We start from the raw sequence: 24,182 nt of genomic DNA, 5'->3' as shown, positions 1-24,182 counted from the left end.
CTTGCTGCCTCAGAGCCCCAAAATATGTAAACAACAGCGAGTTGGGGGTGGAGCAAGTTTGGAAGATCACTGGAGAATTAAGGCTCAGTATGTTAATAAGGCAGAACTTCTAAAAGGTGAAGATCTCGTGACTCGGTGTCCATTTTGGGTGTAGCCTCAGGAGGAGGCTTTTGTCTGCCCTAAGGCACCAGGGGGCCTGTTAGGCCTGTATTAAAGTTGTCTATTCTTATTCTCTTAAGTTTGTCTGGCCTCAGTTTCAGCTGAGCCTGATTGATAAGGCATCAAATCCTTTTAAATCCATAGGGGCCTAATTTTTGAAGATCAGAAATTCTGCTGCTAAAAGTAGTGAATTGTCACATGCATATTCCCTTTCCAGCCTTCATTTTCATTAACTGCATGATTTGCAGCWACTAAATTTTATTTCCTGCTTTCACTTCTTTATTTTCAAGTTCATCCACCTAAGAATTTGAACTTTCTATCTTCAGGCAGCCTTAACAAGATGAATAAATATGCTGATGTATGTTATTGCAATGATCTTGTCCTTGCCCACATAAAACTGATGTTTCTGAAAGGTCCTGATAGAATTTTTATGCGAAAGTGGGTTTTTTTCCTCTTGGCTTTTTTCTGTCTTTCCTGTGAAGGAAGGGGCAGTGTATCAGTCAGCAAGTTCTGTGTGTAGTGGAGACAGGCTGGTGAAATAAAGAGGACTTGAACAAAGCCATCTGTCTGCAGTTGTAGTTTGAATTTCTGAGCTGTGAGGATTGACTTCCAATTAATCCCTTTTGCAATCTCTGTGTGATCTGTGTTGGGATTCGTTTGTTCCCTTTGTATTATTTTTCTGGGGCTGAGATTTCCTCATGCCATTTTGCTTTTCTAGGTTTTGTTCTTTGTGCTCTCTCTCTCTCAACGTGTATAAAAAATGTTATTTCCCTACACACATCCTCCATATTCTTGTTTTACATGCAGAATATGCTGAACTTTTTGGTTTGCTGACTTAAAGCAGCTTTTCCTTTCAAGCAGGAAATGTGAACATTAAATTGGTYTGCAATTTCATTTGTTCTGTGGTACTGGCTTGAAGCTGGAAAACTTAGCTGATACATACAATTGAGCATTTCTTCTCACTTACTGATATTTCCATGGATTCCACGGTGTGGAATCCTCCTTTATTCCTCATTTATATTGCCCTGGAACCTTTTATCTGTAAATGGGTTGCATGTCATTTGCATTGTGTTATAAGTTATTTGCCTACTCTTTTATTCCTGAAAGAAGTGATCTATTTTCAAATGATGGGATCCATATCCCACTTAGCCAGGCAGAAAAACAAAGAGTTACAGGGATGGTGACTTTTCCTGCCCACCTTCTTTGACTGCAAATCAGCTGGCTCCAGCTTCAAGCAGTATGGCAAAGGTGAAATAAGAGAAGCCTGGTGTGTGTGGTGGGGAGAGCAGCTGTTCTGAGTGATGTTTGAGAAATGAGGTTCATTTAGGGGTTTGCTGCTGGGTTTGTCAAAAGGCGTTTGTCACGGCATCATGCTGCAGGCTGTCCCCTCCGGCCGGATTTCTGTGTACAGCATTCCAGCTCCGGACACCGAGCGGGCGGCAGGGCAGGTAAGAGCCCCCAGCTAATCTCTGAAATAGGAACACACTAAATAAATGATCTCTCTGTCCCCTCCCGTGTGCATTGACCCCTGCTCTTCATAAACTGCTCTTAACGAAAGTGATAACAATTTCCCCCCACGCTTTCATAGCTTGAAATGCATTCAAGAAGGAAACAGCCGAGGGAGATGTGGGTTTCGCATGTGATGTAGCTGTTAACATGAAAGATCTTATCTCAGTTTTAATCTCGTGAGAACTAGGAGAGTAAATACACCAAAATGTCATACAATGAGTCTTCCTTCTGTCTTACTAACCGATGCCTTCCGTGGTCTTTCTCTAGGAAAGTCCATATGTTTGCTACTGCCMATCCTACCAAGAAGGCTTGTGCCAGAAGTATCGTTTCTTCAAATGGATGAAGCTGTGTTTCTGGAGGAGATGGCTTCTAGGAATATTGCCTACAGTTTCTTTAGCAGTTGCMATAATCGTGCTGGTCCTGCACCACACACTCTGTAAGTGTTACTCCCCAGTGTGGTCCGGGTGGGATGGGTATTTCGCACTGTGAAAAGCTCTGCATAAGCCATTGAGCACATAATGTGTKTGTGTATAAAAACTACCAATTTTCCCTTCTCCTTTATGTCTTTGCCAAAGCAACAAAATGCACCGTAATTAGCAGTTATTAGCTGCACAAGAATATTGGAAGTGTGCAGTCTATCTCTAATTTTTTTTGTATCTGTTCATAAATACCATCGTTATTTTAGGTGTTATCTTTTCCAGGAACCCACAYGAATTATCTATTTCCTCTTCACTTATTTTAAAAACAGAATGGGTGCCCAAATGGTTTATGTACTTTACCAAACGTCAACACAAAGACATTAAAATCCTGTCTCTTCAGGAGACTAGCACTGCAGAAAACTGGAAGTTTAACAATAAAATCTTCCTGTTAGATATATCTGCTTCATCCTGCATGCCTTTCCTTTCCCCTTCCTTTCCCCTTCCTTTCCCCTTCCTTTCCCCTTCCTTTCCCCTTCCTTTCCCCTTCCTTTCCCCTTCCTTTCCCCTTCCTTTCCCCTTCCTTTCCCCTTCCTTTCCCCTTCCTTTCCCCTTCCTTTCCCCTTCCTTTCCCCTTCCTTTCCCCTTCCTTTCCCCTTCCTTTCCCCTTCCTTTCCCCTTCCTTTCCCCTTCCTTTCCCCTTCCTTTCCCCTTCCTTTCCCCTTCCTTTCCCCTTCCTTTCCCCTTCCTTTCCCTTTCCTTCTGGGCCTTACTCCGTCAGTGGGATTGACTCAGTGCTCTGGCTGTTACTGTACATTTCCTTTAAGAGCTAATACCTGTAAATGCCAAATACAAGCACATACTTCTGTGAGCCTCTCGTTCTGTAATGTAATGCGCAATAATTTTTTTATCTTTTTTTTTCTCAGCTCCAGCTTATTCTTTTATTTATATTGGTGGAAGTATAGAAATTCCTAATTTGACTTATACAAATGACCTCAATGATCCAACATCACAGAAATTCCTCCTGCAAGCAAAAGCGATCCAAAATTATGTAAGTTCCCACTTAAGCAGAGCAATATTTTATAAGTATTTTTACAGAATCAGACTGGGAATGAGGGGAGAACTCTGGTTATTATCTTTTTTTTTTTTTATTTAATTTTTTTTTGTCCTTTGAAACAGTAAGTTTAAAGCTAGCAAGTGCTTTGGCTGTTTTCAGATTGGGGCTCTGTGTGTTAGAGTAAGGTCAACATTTTCTAGGTAATAACGTTGCAATGTTATGAACAAATTACTTGCCCTGAAGGAAACAGGAGAGTGGGTTTTTATTCAAACTCTCTTCCTTCCATATTTTTATTTTTCTTTTTAATTTTACCTCCAATTACCTTAACTTTTTGTTTAATTTTCCTTATCACTCACAACAATGCTTGCTTTCTTGTCCTTATGAGTTTCTACTTGTGAGATCAGTGCTGTTTCCTAGGTACATGTGGATAGCAGTTTTGAAGACAAAGCTGTTCTCTGTTGCTGTTCTCTGTTAGCCTGTATCTCCCAAAAGAACTAATCTGCTGTCTCAAAGCTGCTTTGTGCACAGCCWGTATGAGTGGATCATATTGAAAACTGCAAGACTGAAACAAAATTATAAATTTATTCATAAAAATTATTTTCATGACTAGTTATCAAGAACTGTCTCAATGGTCTTGAAATGTGATGTGACTTAGTAATTTTTAGTAGAATTTAATGCATATTTATGATCCGTATTTGATATATTTTGTTAAGATGATGGACAGTGTTTGTAATGTGGGCGTGAGGAAGAGGAAAGGAAGAAAAAGACAAGTACTTTATAGTATAAGAAATTATATTGGCACTAAAATACAATGTTACATTTTCTTTTACTGCTATTTAATTATCAGTTGGCASAAACATATGAATCTTCCTTCCTGGGAAAGTACTACCTGAAGTCTGCAGTGGCTRCCTTCAGGTAGGTGCTGTTTCAGCATATGGTATAAATTTGAAATATTCAGATGTGTTTGTCTTCTTTATTTTCATGCATTTTAAATTACATGTCTGGAAGAAGATGCACATCTCTGTAAGAGAATTAAAAGTGCAGAAATCCACTGAGATATGTGAGCTAAGCTAATAGCATGATCTCTCTCTTGCCCTGTAGAATTAGTGAGAGAAATGAAGTCTGATTGATTGTTCCCATGTCTATGGGATGTTTTATTGTCTGTTAATCTACTTTTAATTTCATAAATAAAAATTCAGCACTTGTAGAACCTTATTTTGGTTTTGTCCATTCAAATGAAGTTCATTTTAAGCTCTGAAAACAAATCATTAAATGTATTATTTGGAGTAAAACACTCTATTTGAGCTCCTGGTGAGAAATGTAAATCCACTGAGCAGCAGGTTACTRCAATCCTGTGGTTTCTGAAAACCCTGAAGGGTCAGTACACAGGTGATTTCAAAAGGAGGATTGTGGTGGAATCACTGGTATATGAATGCTCAAAGATTGTTTATTTCAACAAAAAAATTTGGGAAATGCTGTATCAAAGCATGGACATAAAATTGTGCAGTTGTATGGTGCTAGCTGTTATATGATCTTAWAAGTGTATAATTATACAGCAGGGATGGTAATATCCAATTTCATAAAAGCTGTTGAAGGATTTCAAGGTTTTCAGTCTCAGTGTGCAGCTGTTTAAGCTGTCTGCRTCAAAAATATTTCTGTTCTGTAGCAAAAGTAATTATTAAATGAGGGAGCTTTTTGCCACCATGTTCAGCTGCAATTATTGGCACAGCAGTTTAACTGACTATGAAGCTGTGCCAGCCACAAATGAAGACCAGTGGAAACCATGCCTGAAGTAGTAATTAGACTGTTTCTTTAATGCTTTTTTTTCTCATTTCACAGTGAAGGTGAATCTGGGCTTCGAGCTTACTACTGGAATACATTCTGGGCRCCACAAGATATGGTTGATTCTCTTAAAAAATTAACCTCAGTGGAACAAGAAGAAATCTGTAGTAAACAAGCAACTCATTTGTTSAGTTCTGGGGAGGAAGATTTTGATCTTGTTGCAATGGAGCTTTTTGGTAACAATGTACCTGTCATTTAATACCTATTCTGTCTATTTTTCTTTCTCCACTTGCTGTATTTGGCTCATGTAGCTGATAGTTATTAAATTTCAGTTTCAGATTCCACAGAATTTGACTTGATGCTAAAATCAGGTAATTATGCTTCAATCTCAAGTGATACCACTTTGAAGGGGGGGGGGGGGGGGTGTGGAATCCTGTGATAGAAAAATGACATTTTTCCAGTTATTTGTATATCTGTAGGGCTTATTAGATAAACCAGACTAGGGAATCTTCATGGCTTGAGTTCCAAATGAAGTCTGGATGAAAATACCTTTCAGCTTTTATTCTAATGTTCCAGCTAGAATCGTTTAAATTTGATAGTTACCATGAATTGCAGTGAGCTGTGGCTCCTATTTTTGACATAAAAAAAAAAAAACCAAACAAAAAAAAACTCTAAAAAATTATACATAATTTGTCTTGTGATTAGATAATTTTGATTTTACATTGTTAGTGATCAGTCAGATAATGTAGAGCTTTAACTCCCTTTGCCTGCTTTATCAAGCACATCTCGAGATTTGTCTTCATGCATTTAATGCTCTCATTGCACAGAGAGGGGCGAAGAGAAAATGGAAAAAGGAGCAGTAGGTGTGAATCAGAGATTGCAGCAACTGCAGCTGAGTCAGCCCCTCCTTCTGCAGTGTGTAATGAGCTGGTGATGGTGAGGCTTCCTTGGGTAGGACAGGAGAGGGTGACACAGTCTGACAGGGAAAAGGGAACAGTGCTGTAAAGTGAGGGCAAAAAGGGACTAGAGCAGCTGAGAAATGTGKGTTGGTGATTGTTTCTACCTTGTCTGAAATTTCACCCAAGAACTTACCTTTCARCCTAGCAGTTTTCCAGCCACTGACCTACCTTCTTTTGTGCAGCAGTGTCCTTTGACCTGTATGCCAAACCAGGCAACAACAGGACTCTAACTCTGATGAATCCAAAAAAATCTTTTTATCAATGGAGGCTGAGGGTTCCTTCTAACTACGTGGTGAGACTGGTAGTTGTCACCTGGAGTGGTGTCACTCCTGAGAGCTGTGCATCACACCACTTATCAGCATATGATTTCCTTCTTCCCCTGCAGAACAAGATCATCACCAGGTATGATACACAGGGCAAAAAGGCTTTATTGAGCTGTACAGAAACTCTCTGAAATGGTACTAAATTGATCAAATGGGAGATTTGAAATACAACTTAATTAAAAGCCTTGTAAAGGGTAATAAAATGATCTTCTAAAAAAGTTGGAAGAGACTGATAAGGGCTTTCAAGTCCAACTCCCTGCTCCTTGAAGGACTACCAAAAACGAATGCCTCTGATGAAGAGCATTGTCCAGATGTCCCTTGAAGTCTAATGGGTTTGGTGCCATGGTCCCTTCCCTGGGGAACCTCTCATAAATTCCTGATGGGTTTATTCTACACTATGACTAATTTTTAATGAATTTGATTCCGTACAATTACTCTCACAACCCAAAGATACAGACTTTATTTTAGAGTATTACAGTCCTTTCAGAAAATACTTATTTTATAGCAGTCCAGTCACAGGCAAATCCCTGTTCATAATAGGGGGGTTGTGTATATCCATGACTGTAACTGTAGAAGCCATTRTTCCCTGATATTTAGGTTTGGGTCACACATGGTGACTGAAATAATTCTTACCAGTTTCTATAGATGGCAGCACCACATCTGTTCMGTGACAAATCATAAAAAGTGTTCAAGCTGAGATGCTGAGGTGCACTGTGAGAGGAAGCATCTCATGTGGACTGCCCTTCTCACAGTTTTCCTTGCTGCTCTGATGCTACTGTGATAGAAGGGATAAGCCAGGTTGTTGACTGTGTTGATGAAAATGCTGAAATATTTCCACATAGCAKCATGGAGAGCATTCATACTGTTATTTTATAAATGTTTTGTTAGCTATTTTGATTAAAAGGATTTAATAATGTCTGCAGGAGAGGCAAATCAGAGATTCATTCACAAGTTTCTCACTTCAAATGGGTGAAAGGAATAGCTTGCTAAAGCAGAAGACAACTACTTTCATTCAAGGTTCAAAAATTTGATTTTAGTATTGGGAATCTRGATCTCAGTGACATCAAAGAACTTGCGTGGTTGTGATGGAAATACTCTCTTAGCGTGAGGTCTAATCTTATTTGCTTTCATTAGCAGTGCACAGAAAAAAAAAAGAGAAACCTTTTAGAAAATTTTAACACACAGATTCACAGATCTCACAGAATATTTTGAGTTGGAAGTGACTTACTAGGGTCTTTGGGTTATAAATAAATGAAAAAAAAAYCCAAAATATGCTGTGGGTTTCAAAATGGAATAACATAAAAGTGAATATACAGATGTAAGAAATAGCATCTCAAATTACAAGTGAAAGTGAGTTTTCAAGCTTCAGGATATAAATTAACTCATTATTTAAATACAAGAACAACAGGAAATAATAGCTGCCCTGCATGGGGCTTCACATTTTGTGTGGTAGCTTTCATGACACAAAACCAGGCTGAATGTGGATGGATTGGAAAAGTTTTGGGCTTATCTGTTACACAGATGCTGCTCAATATTTCTGCACTGGCACTTGCTGTTGTCATCATTTTCATTCCTAACCTCTACTTGTCAGTGYCACCATCACCACTGAAGTAACACARTCTGSCATTGCCTTTCTGATGCTTCCACAGATATGAAAACTCCAGGGCATTTGTTAAGCAAGCAAATGGTGATGTTCACCCTGAGTGAGTAAGGTTCAGTGCTGGGAAGCTCTAGCATCCCATGTACTATCAGCTGGCAAGAATAAAAGGGAAGTGATAGCCAAGGGAATGCTTCTGAAACACCAGTGACCAGAGCAGTGTTACTTCTGCCCAGTTTCCCAGCAGAGATGAAAGGCATGTGGGATTTCTTTTTTAATGTATTATTTTTGGTAATCTTCCAGGTGGTGTGGGCCTGGGGCCTGGACTCCCTCTGTTGTGCGTTTGACTTCATCAAGTAACGTAATGTTGCTTACCTTCTCACTAGACCAAAGAGGAGAAAGCAACATATTAAAAGCTCACTTTCAAGCTGTTCCTAAAATCAGTAAGTAGTTAATAGAAAGAACCATCTGATGGAAATGCACTTATTCCTGGTGTCTGAAAGTGTTAATATTGCTGGGAACATATCTGAGGGAGGGATTGTTGGCATATAAACCAGGCAATCATTCTGATCCACTTTTTAGAAGTCTGAGAACTGAACAAAGAAGAGGTCTGGGAGACTTTTTTTTGTTTTCTTGATAGCTATTCAAGACTGTGAATAGCTTGCCAGGCATTGCTCTTACTACGTGGGTAACACTGTACTATAGGCACTGTCTGTCCAGACAAAGCTAGATAGCCCCAGTGACAGAGCAGCACTTTTATCAATTTTGGCAGTGTCACAGATCATAGAATGTATGTTTAAGGAAAATGTAAAACAAGAGCAAAGCCTTCCCATATGTCTTTGTTCCTTTTCTGAGAGGACTGTTCAGTGTAGTTAGCTGAACAAGAAAAGCTTTCCAGACCTCAGAAGTACATTCCAAACATATGGGGTGCCATGTATTTTATATGGGTGGTGAAATATTCTGAGTAACAATAAAATGTAGCATTTTAGAGGAGATAAAGGGGCTTCACRAGTTCAAATTTAGCCACACTTATTTGGTAAAGTGTATTTTCACTTATAAGTGGAAGAATTTTGACAATGAAGCAAGTGACTATTTTTTAACTTGTGAAACAAATCACAGCAGATAAACTCCTCCAAAGCTTATTTCAACTTATGTCACTGTGCATGCTGCTTATGCAAATACTTACCCCATGCACATTACTAATTAAAATGGCTTCATTGTTCTGAAGTTGGGCATTTCAAAYGATATTTAGCCCAGGTTTTACCACAAGATATTTTTAATTTTGAAATTGTTTTATTTTCTCTTATGTTCATGATTGCATTCATGATGCTACCTAAAGGGAACCAAAAGCACTAAGAACTAGATACCTAGGAGAATCCTTGGTACAAAATAAAACCTCAAAGTTATTCTTCAAATATGGCATGAATTTACAAAAGGAGAGCTGACACACAAACTTCCTTGTTTACATGAAATTAATCAGTTTTCACTTCCCTGGGCTGATTGCTTTTTCATTTTGAAAATACCTGCATAAACACCAGAAGTAAATTGGAAGACAGAGGTGTTTGCATCCACATTTATTTGTTTCTTTCACTTACCATGAAAGATCATTTAAAAAAAAACTTCATGCAGGGGTGTTTTGTACTTACCCTCAGTTGTAATTTGATCCAAAAATAAAAAAAAAAAAAAATCAGTGTGGGGAGGTGACAGTTAAGTGATTTTCTGTTAATACACAAAATCGTGAGTTTAGTACTGTCACAGTGCATTCTTCTAACTCTGTCCATGGAGAAGAATCCTAGCAGGTAACACAGACTCTGAACATTAGTCCAGCTGAGATAACTGTGCTTCTTGCTGAAGTATTTCTCTCCCTAGTGTGTGGTGGTCATTATATTTCCTGGAATGGGACACTGAGTTCCCCTTATTACCCAAGTTACTACCCACCAAATATTGACTGCAGCTGGACCATTAAGGTAAGTGCTGGGACCTCTTCTGAGTACTGATGACTTTTCTTTTTCTTATGTAGACACAAAATTGGGAGAAATGGCTTTTGATGTCAGGGAAACCCAGGGAAAACCTAGTGAGACCACCCAACCTGGTTTCTTCTCAGGCATCCATTCTTTCCTGCCCTATGTACAGGTGCCAGCTATGGGAGGGAAATACTGCCAACTTCCAAGAGTTTGAGCATTATTCATGACAGAAGCAAATTAATGTGTAAGATGATGACTCCTAGYAGCCAGAGAAAATTAATAGTAATCAGAGCTTTTCTTCTATGTCAGAAAGAAAAAAATRGTCATGTAAATCATGCCTCAAATGATGGATACCACACTGTATTTCTGCACTGTATTTCTGCACTGAATTCTGCAGAGTCAGGACCTTCTCTGGCTCAGAAATTCAGCTCTGAATTTCCAGCAAGTCCTTTAGCAAGACTTAAAATCTGCTCATGATTTCTACCAACCACCCCATGTGTTGGTCTATTGCTCCATTCATCGATTAACTACTTTATTCCTTTCTCTGGTAAAGGAGACTTTTCACGTACATGACTCGGTGACAGTCTCTACCTTTCTCATGCTCAGTTGAAATTATTAGCAATTTGTAGAAAAAAACCTCTCACCTCTGTGCAGGGCAGGAACAGGAACCTATGGCATTGCAAACACAGCATGAACCTCAGATAGAGTGCTTTATCCTGGCTGCAGAAAAKCTTGCACTCCTTCTTCTGGCACAGTCTAGCCAAATCTAAAATGATTTCTACAGATGTTTAAATTAGCAAAGTTCTTTGGTTCTTCAGAGCCACTAATTTCAATAAGAGAAATGCAGTACTTCCAACCCCATAATAAGTAAAACATCTTGGAAGCACTGAATGTGGTTTTGTATTTATCTTTTGATTTTTAGGCACCATTGCCTGGCTACAAGCTCTCACTAAAAATCCTTGCAATACAAATTCAAGAGAAGTCTCCAGGGTCCAGTAAATGTGATAAAGATTGGTTAGAAATTGATGGAGTTAGGTGAGTTAAATCATTATTTTCTGTTGTTAATTTGCATTTTGAAGTTCTGCACCTCTAGGCATTCTGTTTTTTTTTTTTTCTTACAGGCATTTACTTATTCTTTTGTTCCCCTTAAAACAATAATGTATAAAACTACAGGATTTTTTTCAGCTGCAGCTGAACTGTAAATTCCTGGCTGTGGTTCTAGATGTGATTGAAGAGTTTGTGTAATCAGARTTTCATTTTCTTTACCACTTACTCTTCAGTGACTGCTACTGTTACACCAACACTGAAAATAACACTATTCAGGGAAAATTTCTCTTTTGGAAGGAGGGCATTAAAACAAGCAACAGTTGTTTTAGCTGAATGATTTAATCTTTTCCTGGATTTTTAGCTTTTGGGTTTGCAAACCTAAATAAAAGGGGCAATGTAAAATCAAGCATGCTTGAAACAGTTTTTTTTATAAGGTAGATCCTGACATTGATTATCTGGCTGGATTTTRTTTCAAAGTGCACTAGTCCCAAAAGAGTTGTGGAGTGGAAGGAATTTGTAAATAAGCTTTCTAATACCTCTGTTGGACTGTTTTTAATACCAAAATATATCTGATCTTTACTACATTGTCTTAAAGCTTTTTGACATTACTACCTTCAGTAAAAGTAGACATAGCTGGATAGTAGGGGTCAGTTTGGTTAGAAATTAATATTTCTCACTTTTGCCTTGCTAGATACTGTAAAACTCTTTCAGAAAACAACAGAAACAGAGAATATGGCTATTCTGTTGCAATCAACTTCCATTCTGATGAGCTGGTCACCCACRGAGGGTTTTACATTGAATACAAAGCTTTCAGTCACACAGACCGTAAGTTATTAAGCACACACTTTAATTTTTATGGAGAAACCTTTGAAAAACCCTGCTTGACAGACCARTCACATACAACTCAACCTGACTCTTTTTCTTAGCCTAATTGCARGAGACAAATGTTTTAAAAGTTGTTAGATCTTTTATTTAACAGATAGAAGTACAAATTCAGATATATGAAACGTTTAAAAGTTAGTACTTATTTTTTAACTTTTGCCAACACTTCTGTAGGATGGGGAGTAAAATTTCTCAGTTTGTGTAGATCTAATTATCTAATATATAATTTCTCAGTTTGTGTAGATCAGACCTTGCTGACACCTTAAAATAGCCTAGCTACAACATGAAAATAGAATGGCAGAGAGCCTCTAAGCCTGAGGTTCGACATGAAGTTAACCATGAATACTTAGTCTTYTCTTTAAAATCACAACTCAAGGTGTTCTGAATCAGTTCTCAGGTTTAAACAAACTATTTAAGTTTCACTGGTAGTCAAAGAGAACTCCTTATGAGCAGATGTTGCAGAAATATGTCTGGGTTTCATATAAGCCTTTCCCAACTCCCCGTCTAGGTACTTCAGGATCACTGTTAGGTTTTGGGAGCTTCCAGYTGATGGAACAGGAATTTTCAGGAGATAGACATGTTTACTTGKGGTATTTCTTGGAAAAGATGCAATTTCTTTTTTTTTATGCCTTTTCTTTTCTTTACCCGGTTAATTTCTGTGTAGGTAAAGTTCTTTGTGATTTCAAGAGATCAGTTCATTTTGTGAAGCCTCTTGAGRTCCTCAGCTTTCTTGTCTGAAAGTGGTTCTGTTCACTGTTGACATGGAAGTATTTAAATATTAACGTCTCTGGTAAAGATTTTTATTTCATGCCTTTCACTATAAATAAGTGTCAGGTTTTGTGGTCAGTCATCCTAAAGGACTGACATATTTTCAGGGATTTCTTCTTCCCCTAATGTGTGTGCCTTTCTGCTAGAAAAAGTTATCAGCTCTACTGAGTTCTGTGGTTACTTTGGTTACTGCCCCAAAAATGGTTTAAAGAGTCTGAGCCTTTTTTAACAGAGAAAATTTCCAGTCTGTCTCGTGTGTATCTGTGTGCTCCACTTCTCGCACTGAGCCAGCAAGCAGATGGCTCAAAGTTATTTAATCAATTCTTACTCACAATCATAAGGCTCATCAGGAGGAGTGGAGGTGCTGTGATGTGTCAGTATCAAGTTGATGCAGTAGTTTGTGGAAGACTCTGAAATATCAGCATGTATTGAGAGCACTGTCCTGCACCAGCCTTGCCTGTAGCAGTAGTTAAAGGAGGAGAAAAATAAATTCATTTTCTCAAACATCTTTACTGTCTGTAGTCACCCAGCTGAGATTAGTTTCTTCCCATTCTTGTGTGCCTGCCAAAGCACAGTTATTAAAAATCACTGCTCTGTGATTGCCAGCTGTCCTGGAAAGCAAATGCCAGTCATCAGCTGAATAACTGCAGGGAGAGGTGACAAGGAAATGGAGACACCCKTCTCTGGGYTCATGCTGCCTGYGTAGTGTGTGCYTTCCTCCCACTGACATCACATGCAAGGCACTGAGGAGGACTAAATTAATCTAGATTGGAAGTGATTAAAWAGCTGAGGAACAAATGGGTTTGGTCCTTCAGTCTGATGTAGCTCTTAATTTGCCTATGGTGCTAAATGGGAGAAAGTTTCTTTTGACTTGGCTTGGGCAGAAAAAAGAGGGGTTTTGGCTCCTTATTTTTTCACATTTTTTTTCTTGCACATCTGAAAAAGTGGAAGACAAACATGTTTTATGTACTGGAAAGGACCAACTTATCATCTATATTAGTTGCTAGTTTATGTGAATGTGAAAGAGATTCTTAGTCAAAGAAATTTTAATATCAGGAAATATGTATTTGTAAATACATGAAGAGAATGCCTAGTTTTGATTTTATTTCCCTTCTCCGTAGATGCTCCTGTATAAAATACATTCCCTGAACAAATTAAAGGAGTGTTTGCTAACGGTAGTTATGCATCAGTGGTGAATGACTTTCAACCATCAGAGTGAGGCAATTAATGTGAATTTAATTTTCTAAGACCACATATGTGAATATTGACTCATTTAATTCAGACTGCCTGATAAAAATCTTAGGCTGTGCCAAGTAAGACATAATTTATTCTTCATTATTCAATCTATCTTACAAATGACATTAGCTTTAATTTTTAATAGCCATTTTAATATCTCTTCATGGTATAATCCTGCACTACTGCATTTAGACTCATTGATTTCTTCTTTGTCTAGCTTGTCCTTAGATATGCAGACAGAATGTGTATTCCTCCAATAAATCAGTCTGAACACTGGAAAGGCTGCTCAGGTAGTAGTGATGAATTGGATTGGGGAAGAGAAATAATTTCTTGTTTGTTGTTTTCTGTAGAGTTTCTTGTACRAAGTTGTGAGGTGGGCTGAAATTATATCTAAAGTATTGCTGGCATCTTTAAGATCACATGAAGGATGTGGGTGAAGATGTAAAAGTCTGGGCAAGAGGCTGTGTAATGCATCTCTTTAAAGAGTGGGAGAACAGAAAATTTAAGAGGGAATTTTTTAACCAGTTTTTATAAATTAATCCTCTAAAGAAAAAAAAAATGATGCACAACAAGTAGCCAAAGTAAGCTATTTGTAAATAATGAAAATAATACTAAAGCCAACATGGCTATTTAAAATTTGTTTTAGTTCCCTCCTATGAGTGCATAAATAGAGAAGCTGTACTTTGACACTGTCTCGGGTGAGCTTATCAGTAAGTAAAGAAAACGTGGGGAGAAAAAAAATACAGGAAACTGTTTCCACAGAATGACTGTTCAAGACTCATTACCAAAGAGGAAGGATATTTTTTATGTCATTCTGCCAATATTGTTATGGACCRTCACATAATTTTTGTTCATGATCTAAATGATGGATTAGAGTAGGTGCTTAAGAAATAGGAAAGGGTTACACAATAGAAAGATGGAGGTATTTCAGAGGGATGTATTTATAAGTGCTCCTAAGAGGCTGGAGAATACATATGGAGAAAAATAAAGACAAGAACTTGAGCTGGCAGTGCCCTGGCAGCCAGGAGGGACATYAGTGTTYGGGGGGRCATCAGGCCCAGCATCACCAGCYGGGCGAGAGAGGGGATTGTCCTGCTCTGCTCTGGGCTGGGGAACCTCATCTCGAGGGCTGGGGGCAGCTTTGGGTGCCACAATATAAAAAATAAAAATACTAATCTATTAGAGAGTGTCCWAACRAGGGCCATGAGGATACTGRAGGRCCTTGAGGTGAAGCCWTGTGAGGAGAGGCTGAGGGCACTTGGTCTGTTCAGCCTGGAGGAGACTGAGGAGRGACCTCMCTGCWGTTRCAAYTTCCTCATGAGGGGAAGAGGGGCAGGCACTGATCTCTGCTCTGCRGTGACCAGGGACAGGACCCGAGGGAATGGTCAGAAGTTGTGTCAGAGGTRGTTTAGGTTGGATATYAGGAAAAGGTTCTTCCCCCAGAGGGTGGTYRGRCWCTGGARCAGCTCCCCAGGGCAGTGGTCACAGCACCRGCCTGACAGAGCTCAAGCAGCATTTGRACARTRCTYTYRRGYACMKGRTGTGACTCCTGGGGACTCTGCTGTGTAGGGCAGSAGTTGGACTTTGAAGTTGTTYCATGTGGGTCMCTTCCAACTCAGAATATTCTGTAATTCTATGAAGATCTGAATGTARGTAATTAAACAAACATCTGCATTGCCCAAGTTGCTTTTTTTGCTAAAAATGGCTGGGGGACAACGTTGCACAAAAGCTGACTTGTGAGTCAAAGTCACAAAATGTTCTTTGTGAGTTTTGTTTGTATTAGGTGTTTTGTTGGCTAGCTGGGTTTCTTTTGGGGTTTCTAAGTGTCACACTAGGATGTAAGACAAGAATTTGAAAAGATTTTCCCAGTCACCAGTGGGAAGGCTTCAGCTAGAGTACTGTATCCAGATTAGGCTCTGCATGTCAAGGAAGATAGGGAAAATTCAGAAGATGCCAGGAACAGTGACCAGAAAGCAATCCAAGGTCAGAGAGCACAGCACAATCTCTCTGTTGCTGGATGCTCTCTAAACCAAGGCAGATCAGTGTGTGACAGAGATGGCCCAGCAACATCCAGGTGACCTCTGGCCGGGAATGGAGCGTGTGGCTGTCACTCTGCTGTTTGTATTGAAAATTTACTGACCTTTTTACCTCAGGTTGTAATCCAGAACAATTGAACTGTGGTGATGAGAAGTGTAAACCTCAGCGTAAGTCTTGTAAAGATGATGACAGCTGYGGGGAGGACAGTGATGAAAACAACTGCTGTAAGCATATTTTTTTAGCTACTTTCCAAAAGATGGTGGAAGTAGGAATATGCATATTTTCATTGTTAAATGTGTTGTTTCTAGATATGTTTTTTTTCGTGACACAAAGTAAAATTTTCATGAAAGTGAACACAAAACATGCAGAGTAAAACTTGTTTGGGGGAGTTTAGACAATTAACGAAGCAAAATCCAAGATAACAGGGGTTTTAGTAAGATAACCAAACCACATTTTGCTGGTGAACCTGTTGGAAGAGCACTTTTTCCCCAAATGCTGCCAGATCAGTACCTCATAATTTAAGGGAGAGAGACATGGTAGGCTGAGGACTTTTGCCATGTTGATGGTGTTTTCACTGTAGATCCACAGTGGTTATGRGTGTTGCTGGTACTACCAATGGCTCCCTAGTGACTTGCTGCATTTTGCTTGCATAATTTTTGYCTTGCTTTTAATCTTGAGTCCTTGACGTAGCCAGGAGTATGTCTTTGTTGGAAAAAACCTACCTGCCAGAGTTTAGAGGCCTGTGTAAACAACTGATAATAAGAATAATGGTAWTTATAAATAAAGCCAATTGCTGAGATCTATCAGGATTCTCACATAGTAAACYGTGATAGTCCTTAGTCAGAAACTTATTGGAGGGAGGTATAAAGCTCTTCCACAGTTTTCTCATTTTCACTTGAAACTGAAAAGATGCCCTGAAGATTTGATTTGTAATGTCAGCAGTGCTGGCAAAGGCAAAAGAACAGATCTGAYAGGCCTCGCTTACTTGGTTTGGAGTTATGTAAAATGGGAGTGTAGGCAGTGGGAGGTCCCCTTCTTCTTCATGGACAGTGGAGACTGAAATTAGTGTGGTCATTAATTAGAGTGGAGCACTGCTCTGTCCCCTCTCCACAGAGAGATCTCTTTATCACTTCAAGCAGGTAGAATGTGTAGCTTTGAACAACTTACTACAAAAAAAACCTTGCAGGTTCAACATTTGAAAGCATGACTCCAAACATGTGACACTAYCTTCTCTCTCTTATCTCAGCCTACAAAAGTTGCTCCCCTTATGCATACAAATGCCTCAATGGAAAATGCTTGTTGAAACCAAATCCTGAGTGTGATGGGAAAAGAGACTGTACAGATGGATCGGATGAAATGAATTGTGGTGTGGTAACATTTATTTTTAAATTTGTTAATTACTTGGGAAATTAAGTCATCAATTTGTGCTTTTATCAAGCATTATTGGATTAAGAGCTGGTAAAATCAAGTAGTAATTAAAAAAAAAAAAAATTCCTGGTAATATCTGCATGCAAATGTCTGTCATGAATTTTGCGCAGTTTCTTTTAAATCATCTCATCTGTCCTGTCTATGATGACTTATTTCAAGCAATGCACACTTACAGGATAAGCTGGTCTTGCTGCTTGTTTGAGCTGAATGAAATGCAGTCAAGGAGCTGGGCTTGTAAGGAGGGGAAAGATATGAGAATGCATTCAAATGAAMCTTTGAATTGTACCTAAATACCTTTCAGAGTTATTCAGCTCTTCAGAAAACTGCACAGGAGGCCAAATGATGATTGGTTTATATCTGAGCTGCCCACTGAGTGAAAATGGGCAAGTACTCACCTTTTTACCAGCTGCACAGTAAGGTCTAAGGGTCAAAGTTTRTGTCAAGCACAGCAAAGTGAAATGAACTGGTGGGCTTTGCGACTAATTTATTCAATTATTTCTATTAGCTTGTGGAAGACACCAGCTCAAGAAAACCAGAATTGTTGGAGGTGAAGATGCRAGATTTGGAAAGTGGCCTTGGCAAGCAAGTTTACAGATGGGAGCACTTGGCCACGTGTGTGGTGCATCTGTGATTTCCAACAGGTGGCTTGTATCTGCTGCCCATTGCTTCCTGGATTCTGATTCTCTGAGGTATGAAGAAATTACACTGTTCCAGAGTATTTGCAGTTTAATAACCTTACAAATAACCCTCAATAATTTGCAGTAGCTAATCCTTCTCTAGATAATTTGATCCAGGTTGTAACTGTGATATGATCTCACTACATAAACACTGGCTATTTTCTGTTGGCTTCAAAAGTCCTAAGTTTTTGAAGTTATTCTTTTACTTCTATTGGCAATGAATCCTGCATGACAGAACACCCTTCTGTTAGATTTAGGGTAAACTCTTTTTTTCTTCAAAAGGCAGGGGTTTTCTGAGTAGAAGCTATGGCATTTTCTCCCAAGACAAGCTCTATTCTTTGATAAATGGAGTGGAAAATTCCCTGGTGTTCAGTTTAGATAGTGTAAATTGAAAATGCCTACCTCCTACATGCGGTGCAGAGGAGATTGTTTCATAACAACATTTCATTACTTCCAAAGCATGGTGCATTGCAAGGAATTGGTTTTACTGCTCTAGRAAATTATTTCTTTTCAAAATAGCCAGTAAAAATATCACTTAATGTTTTAAGAGACAGAGACTAYAGTAAATCTATTTTCTGAAGTCATGTTCTACTCAATGCACTTTGGTTTTGATGAATCTCATCAAATACTGAAAAGTAGTTAAAATGGGGCAAACTAACACTACATTTTTTCCAATAGGACATTCTAAACCATTTTTTTTACAGATACTCCGTTCCTATGGGATGGAGAGCATATATGGGCTCACATACTATTAATGACAAGAGCAATCRTGTARTTATGAGAGCAATCAGAAGGATTATTGTCCACCCACAGTATGACCAGTCTGTCTCAGACTATGACATTGCCCTGCTGGAAATGGAGACGCCTGTACTCTTCAGTGAGCTGGTACAGCCCATTTGTTTACCCAGCACCTCTAGAGTATTTCTTTATGGAACTGTCTGCTATGTAACTGGCTGGGGAGCCATAAAAGAAAATAGTATGTTCATTTCCTGGATATACTTTTTGCAAGTGTGGCTTAGTTTTAAACTCTAACAATKAAATATTTATASTTGTAAGCAAAATAACCCCCTATGGTTTACTTGATGAGTCTGTAAATAGCCACAAAAGATCTCCTTAGCTCCAGTCTGTGAATTCTGAATGTTGCTTGGGTGGCAGGTGATAAGTGACAAAAATGCATATTTAGGTGTCACAGATCATTGAAAAGCTAATTATTATAGAGTCACAAAAATGTGCCCATTTTCATGCACATGACTCATTTTATCTGRTGAATAGAACTTTGCAGGTAAAGAGAACAGTGACTTGCAACTATTGCTGAGAAAGAATTTGTCTCTAAGATTGACTGACAATATGGAGCCATAAGCAGCAATAATTGAAAAAATATTGTGGAGGACCTTTAATTTTCTCTGTCTTCATCAAAGGCAGTTGAAAGTACGCCTCATGAAGAATTCTGCCTCTCTGTAGCTTGGAGKGGCCAGCTGCAGTGGGGAGGCAGGAAAAAAAGCACACTGAGTTGGAGGGGAGTGGTGGGGGAGTCTGTAGGATCTTTGCCCTGTCTCAGCATTAAACTGCCCACGGTGGTGCTGAGACCRAGTTCCTCATGCTTGGTCAGAAGCCATTGGCTGTGCTAATTCTGGCTTGCTTAATACGCCTTCAAAAAAATTAAATCTTGTTAACAACTTAATACCTAATGAAGTGCTAACAGTTTTACAATTGATACCTTCATACAATGTTTTTCTGTCAAAATTATGTGGGTAAAACTCAAATTCAATATAAAGTCATGAAAGAAACATTTTTTTCCATCTTATCTGTTTCAGTTCTAGCCTACCCTTAGAGCTGAATAAACAATAAACCAAAACACAATACTTTCTCTGATCATCCAGGCATTGWAAAGGTTATGTTCACTATTGAGCCAAAACATGACTCAGGATATTCAGCTCACAAGAACACCTTTTACCAATACGATAGTAGAGAATTAAGCCCTTAGCATCATTTGTGAGTTACAGACTGTTTTTTGGGGGTCTTTTAAAATATTTTTTTTTCTCCTGCTCAGCTTTATTCCTCAGTTTCTTCCCTAGAACTGAAAGGAAAACAATACAGAAATTGTATTTTGTAGGACTTGGATGTTGTTTGGAGAACAACCATGGTGTAAATAATAACAAAAAGCTTTGGGCATAATTTGATATGGCATTMAAAACTAATCACCCTGTGTGCAGTCTTATCTTATAATTTGCATGGCACTTTTACTACTTTCTGGCAGAAYAAGGTCATAAGGATAAAATCTGGGRAAATGGAAAGGTGGTGCATTGGGACCTCTGTGGCTGTACGGTAGTGTGGACAGCAACTTTCAAAAACTAGGGCACTCTTTGAAGGGAAGGGAGTTACTCTGCTGTCATTAGCTGGGTAAATTTTGAGTTTGAAGCAAGTCTCTTTTGTTTTGATAAGTGTTATCTCTATTAGAAATTTGTGCCACCTTAACCTCTGCAATACCACTTGCATTTTTTTCTAGGCCATCTTGCCAAAACACTGCAAGAAGCTCGAGTGAGAATGATTAACCAAAGTGTTTGCAAYAAGCTGTATGATGATCTTATTACATCACGTATGCTGTGTGCTGGGAATCTTAATGGTGGCGTTGATGCATGCCAGGTATCTCGAATTTGTAGGAAAACTGCAAAGGAATATTTGCTTTCAYTGGAAAACTTTTCAGGGTTGTAGGCTGTTTGTGTAATTTTGCTTTTGCTTTCCTTTTTTAAAATTACTAACACAGTGAGATGTCTTGAGTGTGAGCATAGGGTTATTTTAACATGGCAACTAATAGCTCACCAAAATAAGGAAGGAAATTTGGCATAGCTAATCTCTGACTCTCTTGAGAAATATCATTTYGCAAAGACAAGGGGTAAAATGTGTCAGAATAATGCATCTTCAACATTTATATTTCATACAAGAGAACAAAAATATAAACATAAAAGGAATCAATTTAGGTCCATCTGTGAATTCTGTTATTTGCATTGATTTAATTTTATCTTTTTTAATATCTGAGTGTGGATTTGCTAGAATGCCGTAATGCTATAATGAATAATATATTACAGTTACAAAGAAATTCAAAAGGAAAAGCTAAGCTAGGTTTRGGAACTGCAGCAGCAATGGTGCCTTTTCATTTCAAATATTCATTCATGCGTATAATTAATTAAAAGTTTTGACTACGTCACAGTAGTGTAAGTCATAAAAATCAGCCTGTTTACACACACTGTCAAAAACTGCGTTTAGTCGTATCTCACCTGTCCTGACTCCCTTCTTTCTCCTTCTGTTATTAGTTGTGTACTTCATTGGTGTTCAAACTTCTGATAATGAATATCAACTTTCAAAATTAGAAACATGTTTTTTATACCAATTACTGTGTAAAGGGGAGAGAAATATGTTACTGATTATTAGATTCAGGCAATTTGCTATGATYTTCATGTTATATATAAATTATATTATTTTAATGCAATAGGATAACTTTTGCAAGATGGTAGCTCATGATGGGTCAAACTTCTTTATCCACAACAGACTATTTGCAGCATTTTCTTTCAGTCTCAAAATTCTAATTAAATTAGTTACTATTTTTATTAACATGATATACAGTTTTGTCTATAAACTTAGACCTTGGAATTGTTTTGCTAAAATATGTTGATTTAGAGGCGTCATGTTGCTTCAAAAAATGTGCTGCTTAAGAAATGCCCTTGACTTTTCAGATGGKCATTTTTAACCAATTCAGCTATATATCACACTGGCCAGTTTCCAGCATGGTGTGCTGCCTTTGAGTTCTAGCATGTTGGCCCTCTGTGTCTTTCAGTTCTTAGTCTGGATAGCATCTTTGCTATATTTGTTTGCTATTATTGCTATAATTTTTTTTGTTTTCTGTCACTAGTGTGTATTTTATGTAACATATAGTAGTATTTCCTTTACAGGAAATAGTAAGTATTTTCTGTACAGTGCCAGAGAGAAATGACATTGGGAGTTCAGGAAACCCACAGAGYACCCAAAACCCCCTTTACTATGCTTCCAGACAGAACTGGCTGAGTAACTGGCTGGACTATGCAGCCTCCTTTCTCAAGTCACTTTGAGATCCTACTCTTGGATTWTCAAAATTTCTAGTATGACAGCAGKCTGAGAGAGAGGAAGAACTCTGGCTTTTCCTGTTATCTCTAGATAATTTTGTTTGGTTGGGCAATGAAGGCTTTCTGTTGYTACCCTTTTCTGTTGTTACTCTTTTCTCAATGCTTTCTTCTGACCTCTCTCATGTTTTGGCTCTGACTGGGGGCTCAAACAAACSCCAGGGTCAATCTGGAGGCTGCTGACAGCCTCGTGTGCATTAGGAACAGCTGCAGAGGAGCTGCCCTGTAGCTGCCAGAGTTCTGTGAACAGTGYACAAGAGACATACAAAGTTAAAGCAATGAAGGGCAAAAAAGCATTGATGATCCAAAATGCATTTTGATCCTGTGAACTGAACTGAATAGGAATTATTAATTTTTGGCATTGCTGTGCAAACCTGCATGTTCCATTTGAGAAGCCAGTTCCTATTTGCACTTTCCTTAGTCTTTGTTCCTTCTTCTGCCTCTACAAATGTAGATACAGTGTTCACTACAAAACTTCTGATAATACTAAATTGTGCCTGGCTTATTTGTTGTGTTTGGGTTTGTTTTGGTTTGTTGGCTTCTTTTGTTTGGGGGTGTGTGGTATCTTTCTGTTCCTATTTAACACCCAGTGTAAGAGATCTGCCTTCAACCTGTGAACAATTTAKGGTCAAATTGCAGTAGGATTCCCCATTTCCATCCCTGTCTCCTTCGCTCCCTATTTGGGCTGTGGTGAGTTATTCTGTGAATCCAGTAATGGCACATTATCAAGGAGTAGTTTTATAAACTGCTTTTTGCCATTGGCTTTATACTGATGAGTGTGCTACTTCCATAAGTTAAAATAATTGAATAAATCTGGCTGGGTGCATTCTATCCAGAAGTAAGATTCTCATTAAGTTTTAATTTGGGAAAAAGGGGGGCAGGTATTTACTGTTGCTAAAAAAGGTAGTTTTTGTTTCAGTGTGCTCTGTGTGTGCACTAATGGCTGAACTCCCTTAATTTTTAGGGAGATTCTGGGGGTCCTCTGGCCTGCACAGGAAGGRGCAATAGATGGTACCTTGCTGGCATCGTGAGCTGGGGTGAAGGATGTGCTCGGCGCAATCGTCCYGGGGTGTACACCAAGGTGACAGCACTTTATGACTGGATCCGTCACAACACAAACTGAGGAGCCAAGGAGGAAATGCAGATCATCTCTGTGTGAAAGCTGCTTCCTACTGCACCAATCTGATATACAACATGAAAATGCCATGGACTGTTCCTTTGTGAAAGAATATACTTTTTTTAATGAAGAAATGATCATTTGTGGTTCACCTAGTAATAACTGTTCCATTTCAGAGGAAATTCAGATTCTTTATGGATGCATCTTCCTAATGCCCATTTACAGAAGCARCACTGCCTTAAAAACAAAATTAAGTGGATTAGAACCTTAAGAAAAATCCAGCCACATCTCGTTCGTAAACCTTCTCCTCTCCTTCCTTGTCCCTTGTTATCTACATTCGTTTCCACGTACACATGACTGGATATTCAGGTGGCCACATTCCATATGTATTCAACTCCTTTGTGATATTAGAAATAATAATTACTTCATAGTTCTCAAAAAYACAAATAGTGTATAGTGTACAAAGYTGAGAATAATTCACCCTCTAGTTATGCTGCCACTCTATGACTTTTACTTTCTGGGCTGCAACTTTTAGGCTGTCTACTGTGTTTTCTTAAAAATAGCAGACATATAGCACAAAATTGTTAAGATGCAAGAAATTTTCATTAAAGTCCTGAAAGAGCATAGTTTAGGTTCATTGGCAAAATAAAAAGGAAGGAAGTAATGAGTTGTAACTAAACAAAAGGAAACTTTAATGTTTTCTTACATTCTCTTTAGAATTTGAACACAACTGTAGTGTCTAATGCTTGCAATATGTTACAGGTGTATTTCTCCAGCTCTGGCTCTGGCATCCATTGTGAATTTTTAGCATGTTCCTGGTAGGTTCACATAGTTTTTCCTGCTGTCCTTGGTCCCAGCAACCAGAGTTTCAGGCTCAGGATTTTTCTTTTGCGTATCTTCCTGGGCTGTGCTCACAAGGCCACAATGAAATTAAATAGGCAYAAAMTAAAAATGGATTTATGGGSTTGGATRCRTCCTTGGGCTYAAAGAAAGTRRAAGAAGAAATGGCAGCAACRTTCCTTTAACCCTGTCAGTAAATCYGGTTTGATAATTTTAATCTYCTGATRAAC

At 38.5% G+C, this 24,182-nt stretch overlaps 1 protein-coding gene across 1 annotated transcript; it reads left to right on the top strand.

The window, feature by feature from the left end:
- Positions 1-1,529: 1,529 nt before the first annotated feature.
- On the top strand, positions 1,530-23,672 carry LOC130576863 (suppressor of tumorigenicity 14 protein-like). The gene is made up of 17 exons (XM_057371821.1): positions 1,530-1,607; positions 1,936-2,104; positions 3,011-3,135; positions 3,989-4,056; positions 4,981-5,159; positions 5,256-5,294; positions 6,065-6,284; positions 8,106-8,245; positions 9,672-9,769; positions 10,689-10,801; positions 11,505-11,638; positions 15,853-15,960; positions 16,983-17,102; positions 17,670-17,853; positions 18,546-18,817; positions 20,348-20,484; positions 22,960-23,672. The coding sequence occupies exons 1-17, from the start codon at positions 1,530-1,532 to the stop codon at positions 23,116-23,118; spliced, it is 2,343 nt and encodes a 780-aa protein (XP_057227804.1). The 3' UTR covers positions 23,119-23,672.
- Positions 23,673-24,182: the final 510 nt, after the last annotated feature.

This window comes from Malurus melanocephalus, unplaced genomic scaffold (assembly GCF_030028575.1).
Source record: "Malurus melanocephalus ecotype Western Australia unplaced genomic scaffold, MMel_1.1 scaffold_159, whole genome shotgun sequence".
Classification (NCBI taxonomy): domain Eukaryota; kingdom Metazoa; phylum Chordata; class Aves; order Passeriformes; family Maluridae; genus Malurus; species Malurus melanocephalus.
This window is presented reverse-complemented; position numbering and strand designations above follow the sequence as displayed.